General features: G+C 38.8%; 1 protein-coding gene across 3 annotated transcripts; it reads left to right on the top strand.

Moving 5' to 3' along the window:
• Positions 1–900: 900 nt before the first annotated feature.
• Positions 901–5,347, top strand: LOC104086810 (pentatricopeptide repeat-containing protein At4g01400, mitochondrial). 3 transcript variants are annotated; one of them, XM_009591150.4, is made up of 3 exons: positions 901–1,295; positions 2,645–2,728; positions 3,174–5,347. In XM_009591150.4, the coding sequence occupies exon 3, from the start codon at positions 3,317–3,319 to the stop codon at positions 4,754–4,756; it is 1,440 nt and encodes a 479-aa protein (XP_009589445.1). In that variant the 5' UTR covers positions 901–1,295; positions 2,645–2,728; positions 3,174–3,316; the 3' UTR covers positions 4,757–5,347. The 3 variants fall into 3 exon arrangements, with proteins under 3 accessions (XP_009589445.1, XP_009589444.1, XP_009589447.1); XM_009591149.4 differs by lacking the exon at positions 2,645–2,728; XM_009591152.3 differs by lacking the exons at positions 901–1,295; positions 2,645–2,728 and adding an exon at positions 2,736–2,942.
• The last annotated feature ends 5,167 nt before the right edge of the window (positions 5,348–10,514 follow it).

The following is a 10,514-nucleotide window of genomic DNA, read 5'->3' as shown; positions in this document are numbered from 1 at the left end:
TTAGACAATTATCTATTTTATAAGAAATCGCTTGAATCGCTAAGCTATTTGAGTTTGAATTAGTCAAAAGTTAATCATAAGTCCTCGTAGGAACGATACTCTATTCACTACTCTATTATTTGACGACCACGTATACTTGCGTGAGTGTGTTTGGTCCCAACAGTAAGGAAAATAAATAATAAGTTAGATTATTAGATATAGTTACGTGATCAACTAATGAATAGAGAAATATAATTAAGTAAAAAAGTAAAATAAGATTGACAGAAAACTATTTTAGTTATATTAATTAGAGGAAGAAATCGAGTTATTAAAAATTAATATGACAATAAAGAAATAAATTTATCAATAATAAAAGATAATTATATAAATAATATACTAATATATATAGAGAATACTAGTACTTTTGGGGCCCTTAAATTTTTGGGGCCTAACGCAAGTGTTTCACTTGCTTTAGGGTTTGGCCGCCCCTCGCTGCTGCTCTAAACTGTTGTGCCAGATATAGATAATCTTCTATCATGGGTAGTATTTATCCATAACGGAGTACCGAAATGATAAGCTTCTTCAGGAGACTTATTTCCAATAGAGTACTAAATAGATAAATGTATTTATGGCGGAATCTCATATGGATAAACTTTTTCAAAAAATTTATTTACAACGGAGTACTAAATGAACATCCATAATATAATATATTCCTAACAGATTCTAATTTTTTTGGAGTAATATTGACGATTTGTCTCATTCCGAATTCGGAGTAAAACTGACACGTTTTCATCCGAGTTGGAACAACCATGAGCAGGTAAGGCATTTTTGGGCTATTTGACTAACTAAGGAGTTTGTTTTTGAAAAATATATATTTTTTGTCGCTTACATAAATAATAATCGATAAAATAAATATTTGTTTTTATATATGTGCGTTATATACAATTTTCTTTTGTACATTTTTCACCTAGCAAATAATTAGTTTCAGATCCATGAATTTTATATTTTATCCTTTATTTTGGGCATAATTAAATGAAATTGGAGGACAAAATTATCCCATTACAAATAGTTCAAAAGCAAGATTGTTCCCCTTCAAATTATTAAAAAAATTTAAAAATATATACTTAAGAGAAATATGTTTTTGACCCTTGTTCAAAAAAAAACAAACAAACTTGGAGTATCTTCATTCTTTTCTAACCTGAAATTGTAGAAATTACTACTGCTATACTTGGCTCGCTTGCCTCCGACGCTCTGCTTCTCTTTGGCTTCTGCATCCGACCTGTTGAAGTCCTCTATCAGTAACAATTATCAATTCAGTAAGTAATATTTCTTCATTTATCCTTATTGTGAAGTTTTCTCATGGCTGTAGCTTAAAATATATGTGTATGCACAGGCTTAGGCAGAAAGCGAAGAAATATGTCTAATTGGTCTGATAAATAAAAAAGAGAAAATATATCATGGGTATGAAGTAAAAATAAACATCTTAGCTTAGAAAGTTTTAATCTTTGATTATGCATTTGGATTCTAATTGATACATGCATGTTAGATGTTCGACAAAATGTTTGCCTCAGAAAGGTTTTGAGCCTTTCTACTGTAGAAAGTTTTATCTATTTTTAGGATGATTTGGTGATGCCTCTGAACTGGGATGAGAAACATAACAGAAATGGAGTTTCGGGATCTCTTCCTTATTTATGTGTGAGCTTGCTCACATTGCCGGTCTCAAGCCCGGATAAATAAGGAGGGTTGCGGTAGACTGGTAGCCAACATAAAACTAGCCAAATATTGGCCCGAGATGAGTTTATATGGAGTAACATGATCAGTGGGACCCAACTTATTTAGGATTGAGGCATACTTGTTTGAGTTTTGTTTATTCTTGTGGTTAGTGAGGCTTTCAGCATTTTTAGTTTACTCAAAACTCATGGATAACCAATAGCATATTTAGCTGCTCTTATGTTATATACAAATTGAACTCTATGCTTGTGCTTTAAACTTTTTGTGTTTCTAGGGTGGCCCTATCTCCAATTGATGTTTGAGTACTAGAAACATTACTTGCTTTTCAGGACGCTATAGCTCAATTCGTAACACATTTGAATGATGGGTATGTCAGTCCTTAGTAAGATTAAGAAAAGTAAGAGTTTGTTGAACCACAATCATTTCCAGTAACAACAAAAGGTTGACAATTGAGGTTATTCTAGCATAGCTAATCCCTACTAGATTAGGATTGAGGCATAGTTGTTGTTGTTGAAAGTGGCTCTCATATCACCTTCAAAAGATTGACTGAGAAGATAATGCTCCTAACTTTTTGTGTATCGATGTTCTTATCACCCTCCTTTCTAAAAGTAGGATCCTAATATTTTTGTGTATCGATATCCTTGCCACCCTCTTTATAAGAGTAACTAAATTTGAGGGGTTCATTTATAAACTCAACTCGCACTAGCTGGACAAAGAAAAACAATGAGGTAAGTGTAACTTTTCACTTTTGAATTAAGTAAAGGAACAATTGAGTGAAAGAACTGGAGGAAGCAATAATTATAATTAGCTCTTGTTTTTCCCATTTCCTTGTACACATCCGTCATTTCTGCTTTCCTAAGTTTGTACAGGTCCACATTGAGTCCTCTGCCTTACAATTCCATAAGAACTATTTCATCGCTCCTCCATTTTGCAGGAACTCACTTATCTCTGTATCATATATGAATGTAAAAGATATGCAGATGCATACATGAATGTTGTTAACAAGAGAATTTCATAGGTATGAAGTCCGGACTGTCATCTTGGAAAAGTTTTGGCTTTGATGAATATGCAGAGCAAAAATCAAATTCCCTACGCAAGAAGTGTTTCAGAGAGGAAGATTGTGCTCCTCTTCTGTAGGAAGATTTACCTTGCGTTTGGGAAACTTATCTCTTCAATGATACTTTGAGCTGGGGCCTTTTTGAGCAAGTCCTTCTCCTAGACGAGCTAAAGTAGTAAGCAGTAACCAAATTACTGGTGCTCTGGAGAAATCAAATTTTGGGTGCTGATTTTCTTGATACTTCTAACGTTTTAGGTTACTCAAGCATGAATTGTAAAACTTAGTCTAGATGTTCTCTGTTTGTATGTGGGTGTTTGACTTCATCTTTACTGATCATTGTCGTTTTTTATTATTCGTTTAGTCTCTTTTCATTGTTGCACTCATGGTGTATTTTTGTTGTCTCCAGTTCACGGGGTGGTCTTGTTTGCATACTGCTAGCACAATGCTTGTTTACTTTCTGGAGTGCCACTGGACAACACTTTCAGATAATGAAGTAGCTACCGAGGCTATCAGTAAGTAGAGAAATAAGAGCTTGTTGTCTCAAGAAAGATGAGATTGCTTTCGCATCACTTCAGCTCCAAGGATCTCTTGCATATGGTCATGTGCTCTTCTACTTGGCTGTCAAAGGTCCAGCCACTGTCTGCCTGGTGCAATTTTAAATGCCATTATCGTACACAACAGCCAGAGAAAGGTAGAAAACAAAGTCAAGCAGGTGAAGAACAAAAACAGAACAAGAAACAGGGACCTTCTATTGGCTCTCCAGCTCGTATCCAGAAGCTTATTGCTTCCCAATCAGATCCACTCCTTGCTAAAGAAATATTTGATTTAGCCTCTCGAGAACCCGATTTTCAGCACTCACACGCCACTTTCCACACTCTCATCCTCAAGCTTGGCCGTTCCCACCAGTTCTCTCTCATGCAGTCTGTCCTCTCTTCCCTTAAGTCACATCAATATTCCGTCTCCCCATCTCTTTTTTCACACATCATCCAAATCTATGGTGATGCTGGCTTACCTGACAAAGCCCTTAAAACTTTCTATACTATCCTGGAATTCAATATGAAGCCCCTTCCTAAACATCTCAACCTCATTCTTGAAATACTCGTTTCTCACCGAAACTTTCTTCACCCTGCATTTGATCTCTTCAAATCTGCACACAAATATGGAGTTTTGGCCAACACCACGTCTTACAACATTCTAATGCGGGCGTTCTGTTTGAATGATGATTTAAGTATTGCCTACTCACTGTTTAACCAAATGTTTAAGAGGGACATTGCTCCCGATGTAGAGTCATATAGAATTCTGATGCAGGGTTTGTGCCGAAAAAGTCAAGTGAATAAAGCTGTTGACTTGCTGGAGGACATGCTGAATAAAGGGTTTGTTCCTGATGCTTTAAGTTATAGCACTCTATTGAACAGCTTGTGTCGGAAGAAGAAACTTAAGGAGGCTTACAAGATTCTTTGCAGAATGAAAGTAAAGGGTTGCAATCCAGACATTGTACATTACAATACAGTTATTCTGGGGTTCTGTCGAGAAGGTCGAGCTGCTGATGCCTGTAAGGTCCTCGAGGACATGCCATCAAATGGGTGTCTTCCGAATTTAGTCTCTTATCAGACATTAGTTGGGGGTCTAAGCGATCAGGGAATGTATGATGAGGCTAAGAATTACATGGTGGAAATGATGTCAAAAGGCTTCTCTCCACATTTTTCTGTGGTTCATGCAGTGGTGAAAGGTTTCTGTAACGTAGGTATGCTTGAGGAAGCTTGTGAAGTAGCGGAGGATATTTTGAGCCATGGCGAAGCCTTACATACAGATACATGGGGAGAAATTATATCCAGGATCTCCGAATGGGATGATGCTGAAAAACTAGGGAATCTCTTGGAGGAAATTATTAGAGCTGAGATAAAACCTGAAACAAGAATAGTGGAGGTTGGTGCTAGGTTGGGTGAATACTTGATGAACAGGATAAAAAGTAAATCAAGGAAGGGTTGATCATTTCACAGAACAAGAATTGATCCTCAATAGCTGCTCAAACCTGCTATATACATGTAAAGGAGGTTTACCTTGGAAGATTAGCAAATTCACATGAAACCTGGTAGTGGTTAATACAACTGCCCAAAGGAATCGGGTCAAAAAGAAATTTTGAATTATCTTGCTAACTCTTCTGGTCTGTTTATTGACACAATGAGTTACTAGCACTGTGCATGGGTGGCTTAAAATGACATGCTATATGGCCTGTGGTTTCTCTATCCAATTCTGGTTATAAGGAAAGCTTTGAACCGATTGTAAGTTCATTGTTAGAGGTACAGAGAACGAGATGCACCTGGGGAGATCGTTGCGATTTGCAATGACAAAAACATCTGGCAAGTCCACGACTATACTATATTTGTTGCTCTTTTAGTACTTGTAATCACCTTTTAGCTGTTTCGGAATTTATATAATAGTTAAGATTTGAACGTGTGACCTAAAACAATTTAGAAACCCCTTTATCATTGTACTAAAATCTCTCTTTACATCGGGGGAATCAATAGTTTATACATATATTATCAAGGAAAAATTATTTTTGCCTTATTTACACTACAATTATTTTACTACAAGGGATTCAATTGAACCTTCTCTCCACCTAGACCGGCCACTGGTTGTTTCTCTAGTTCGTTAAGAAGGTCCCTTGGGATGGTCAAAATTCCAGTGTGTTGTTGCAGGAGGCTACAAAAACTTTTACTCCTAGTTAGTTGAACATCTTGTGTTAATAATAAGATAGAATTTGCCGTTTAAAGAAAAAGATATTCAAAAGGTTTGACATTTTTCTATTTTTATACAACCTTTAGAAAACTATTCAATCGCCATTTCAATATTTTCTTCTGATATCATTAACACAATACATTAATTAAATTTACACGTTAAATTTTTTACTCAATCAAATACCAGCCTATAATATATATTTTTCTAATATATTTTTTTCCCTCAAATACGAGTCACGATTTTATTGCAACTGTGTGCAAAAAGCAGTTGCCAAGGGGGACTTGCCTCACCTTCATGTACATTTGGGAGCCTAGTCTAGCAGGTCTTACAATTTGATAAGAAATGCTATGGAATTTAGAATGTAACCCCCCAAAAGTGGCAATAAAGCTGATGATTCAAGGTGGCTCATAGGTAAGCACACTTGGTTTCCTCGTCTTGACTCGAAATGAGGGAAGCTGCCATATCTATCCGTGTTCAACATCCCTTTAATCTGACAAGGTAATGAGCAAAAGTTTGTACAAATGTACATGTTCTCCTGACTATTGCTTAGAGAAGCCAATTTGTCCGCAACTTGATTAGCCTCTCTGAAACAGTGGTTGGTGAAAATTCCTTGCCTATTAATGAGCTTCCTAATTTTTTGGACATCTTCTTTGATTCTCCATGGAACTGATCAGCTGCCAGAGATACAATTTTGCAGCAATAGGGAATCGGTTTCCCCAATGATCAAGTTATACCCCCTTTCGATATAATAAAGCGTTGATAATGATATTGCATCAGGGATAAGCTCTCGACCTGTTTTATTTGCCTTGATGATGGATGCAGGGGCGGATGCACCTTTGTCCAAGAGGTGTCATCCAGATGACACTGCTTCGCCAGAAAACTTTAGTTATTACACATAAGCATTGTGCAATATATATATATATATAATAAATGACACTGCTACACAAACGATAGTATCTGGTATGTGTATAAGGTGAAATATGATATGACACGTGGTCATCTAAAGAAAAGACACTTGGAACCCTAGACGGGGATGGTCGAAGACCGAACACAGCCATTCCGCTTGTCACCGGAAATGATAACGTTCATAAAGGTGTATTAAATGCTTTGCGCCTGGTAGCATTTAATAAGGAATATCATTAAGAGCGAAGACCCGTTATAGAGAATTTGGCATTTATATTTACTGTTACATCTTCATCAATGACCCTCATAATTGACATTAAAGGAGGGCACGATCCTAGGACCTCCTTCCCTAGACACAACTATAAATAGTGAGCCCAGTTATCATTGTAAAGAACACGAATTTTCTAGCTTAACTTACACTCATTCTATACAAAGCTTAATACAATCTTACTTTCTTGCTTTTTGATCTCATCATTGTTGTGTCTGGAAACCTTGTTTTCGGAACCGTCACTTCTGTTATTTCATCTATATTTTAAGGCTAAATATTGTATATTTCTACAATTATTGCATTATTTCAGGATCAAATTAGTTCACTTGTTTAGAAACCACGTATAAATTCAACTGTACTATTTTATGGGTAAATAATTTGGTGCCCACTGTTGGGCCTAGACAGCTGTGCAATTAAATTGATCCTTGCCTTTTTACTAATGTGATTTGATTATTCTGTCTTAGAAAAAATCACAAAAAATGCCAGATAACATTGTTAACAACACACACAACCCTAAAATTCGAGGGGATCAACCTCATTTTGAGGCTTCAATCAGTGACACCCGCAATGAGGAGAATGACGCCACGCCTGTGCATGATAGGCAAAACCCTCGACAGGTTCGGGAGGCAACTCCTGATGATGCTGATGAGGAGCATGTCGTGGATGCGGTGAGGGTCCTGCAAGAGCAACAAGAGATCATTAGTGGCCATCTCACGCGACAGGATAAGGTTATGACGGAGCTGAAGCTGGCGCTATCGAGGGCTTCAAATAATGCAAACAGACGAGATCCAATTCCCCTTGGTGTTCCCGAAAACCAAACAACGCAGAGAGTCGACAACAATACTCCTAGGGGTGAAGTTGGCTACGACGGGGCTAGGGGAGCGGATCCGGTCTCAACAATGAGAATGACCCGTTCAAGAATGAACTTTTACGATTTATGAGGGAAGTAAATGCTCGCATAGACCAAATCCTGGGTGCGCCACCAATATTGAAAGGCATAAACTCGAAGAAGTATACTCAATTGCGGTACAAGCCGAGTGCGGCACCAGAACTAATCCCAAAGCGGTTCAAAATGCCTGAAGTGCCAAAGTATAACGAGACTTTAGACCCACAAGAGCATATTACCACCTACACAATGGCGGTAAAAAGAAATTATTTAACTCCCCACGAAACTGAATCTGTGTTGCTAAAGAAATTTGGAGAAACTCTCATGGGGGGAGCTCTAACGTGGTATTTATTATTACCCGAGCATTCCATAGATTCCTTTGAGATGCTCGCAGATTCTTTCATCAAGGTTCATGCCGGGGCTAGAAAAGTACAAGCCCGGAAGGCCGACATATTGAGGGTCGCACAGGGAGAATCCGAATTATTACGAGAGTTCATTACCCGATTCCAGAAAGAAAGAATGTTACTTCCGGTTGTCCCGTATGAATGGACAGCTGAAGCATTCACCAAAGGACTGAATCCGAGAAGCTCAAACGCTTCCCGGAAGCTGAAGGAGAGCATGCTTGGGTTTCAAGCAACAACTTGGGCAGATGTCCACAATCGGTACGAGTCAAAGATAAGGATCTAAGATGACCAAGTCAGTTATACATCATCGGCCAAAGGACGGGAGAAGAGCAGAGAAAAATCAAAGGATGACTACGAAGCTGACAGACGAACTTCGAGGGGCCGATTTTTGCCTTACGAGCGGACCGAAGGCCGTGGCAGAAACTTTCGGGCAGCAAACAAGCTCACCGTTGATAGAGGGACCGATCGTGGTCGAAATAATAGATCACTTTAGGATAAAGAGACACCGGGGTGTCGGTATCCTTCTTACCCTAAGTTATCGGAATATAACTTCAACGTTAGTATAGTGGAGTTGGTGTCAGCCATGAGAAATATTAAAGAGGCACGATTCCCGAGACTTATGATATCCGATTCCAGCTAGAGGGATCCCAACTTATGGTGTTAATACCATGGGACAAACGACCACCGAACAAGGGACCGCCGACACCTACGGGAAGAGGTGGCAACACTATTGAAGAATGGTCACCTCAGAGAATTCTTGAGTGACCGAGCTAAGAACTTATATGGTCGTAACAGAGACAATGCAGAACCTACGGAAGCAGGAGAAGAACCCCCATGCCATATAATAAATATGATCTTCGGAGGGAATGAGATTAACAGGGTCACCTTTTCGGCAGCAAAGAAGACGAAAATATCAATAACTCATAGTAAAAGACTTCGGGAAAACGATATCACTTTCACGGAGGAGGACATAGATGGATTGTTGTTACCACACAATGATGCACTGGTAATTTCTTTAAATGTGTTGGATTTTAAGATTAAACGTGTTCTAGTGGATCCAGGAAGTTCGAATAATATCATACAATGGAGAGTATTGGAGCAAGCTAAACTCACCGGAAGCATTATTCCGGCAACAAAGCTCCTCGCTAGATTCAACCTTGCAAGCGTGATGACCCAGGGAGAGATTTTGCTGCTCACGAACACTGAATGAGTAATGAAAACAACTCTCTTCGAAGTAGTGTATAGTGACATGGGATATACTATCATCCTGGGAAGGCCATGGTTACACGAGATAAAAGTTGTACCCTCAACATATCACCAAATGTTGAAGTGTCCAACGCCCGAAGGAATCAAACAGGTAAGAGGTGATCAACCGACAGTAAGGGAGATGAATGCAGTTTCAGTTTCCAGTAGCAAAGGAAAGGAGAACACGTCATAGCAACTACAGGAACCGACACCTACTCGCGAGCTAGAAGAAGTTAGCCCGGGAGAAGAGTAGTCAGAACATTATCAGATGCCGAGATATTTCAAAGTTATAGGAAAATCCGGATGCAACGAAGTCCACAGTGGAGGAACTAGAGCAAGTTTCATTGTTCGAAGAATTCCTAGAAAGAAAATTCCATTTGGGGACAGGACTGCACCCGGAGCTCAGGTTTGTTTTTATTGAATTCCTTTAATTTAATGCCGATTGTTTTGCATGGTCGCACGAGGATATGACAGGTATCCCGATAGAAGTAGCCGTGCACAAGCTGAGTTTAGATCCCAACGTACCTTCGAGAAGACAAAAGAAACGCCCTATTGCCGAGGCCAGGAATAAATTCGTCAAAGACGAGGTAACCTGCTTGCTTAATATCGGTTCGATCCGAGAGGTAAGATATCCGGACTGGCTAGCCAATGTAGTAGTAGTTCCTAAGAAGAATAATAAATTTCACATGTGTGTAGACTATAAATACCTTAATAAGGCATGCCTGAAAGACTCGTTCCCACTGCCAAATATCGATCAAATGATTGATGCCACGACCGAGCACGAGTTAATGAGTTTCCTCGATGCTTATTCCGGGTACAACCAAATCAATATGAACCCGGAAGATCAGGAAAATACTTCGTTTATAACAAATTTCGGTATATATTGTTACAATGTGATGCCCTTCGAGTTGAAAAACGCCGGAGCCACTTATCTACGACTCGTAAATAAGATATTTAAAAAGCAAATCGGAAAGACTATGGAAGTTTATATAGACGATATGCTCGTTAAGTCTTTGAATGCAATTGACCACCTTAAGTATTTACAAGAAACATTCAACATCCTGAGGAAGCACAACATGAAACTTAATCCCGAGAAGTGCGCGTTCGGGGTTAGTTCTGGTAAGTTTCTAGGATTTCTAGTCTCACAAAGGGGAATTGAGGTAAACCCTGACAAAATCAAGGTCATAGAGGATATCCCAGATCAATTGTCGAACGTAAAGGAAGTCCAAAGGCTCACATGAAGATTAGCAGCTTTGAGCAGGTTCATTTCCCTGTCGTCGGAAAAATGTCATCGCTTCTTTA

The sequence above is a fragment of the Nicotiana tomentosiformis genome, chromosome 11 (assembly GCF_000390325.3).
Source record: "Nicotiana tomentosiformis chromosome 11, ASM39032v3, whole genome shotgun sequence".
Lineage (NCBI taxonomy): Eukaryota > Viridiplantae > Streptophyta > Magnoliopsida > Solanales > Solanaceae > Nicotiana > Nicotiana tomentosiformis.
The sequence above is the reverse complement of the archived record's forward strand: the minus strand, read 5'-3'. Positions and strand labels throughout refer to the sequence as shown.

Bases quoted from the DNA above. Each gene is read 5' to 3' on its own strand.
- LOC104086810 (XM_009591149.4), top strand. From the start codon at position 3,317: ATGAGATTGCTTTCGCATCACTTCAGCTCCAAGGATCTCTTGCATATG.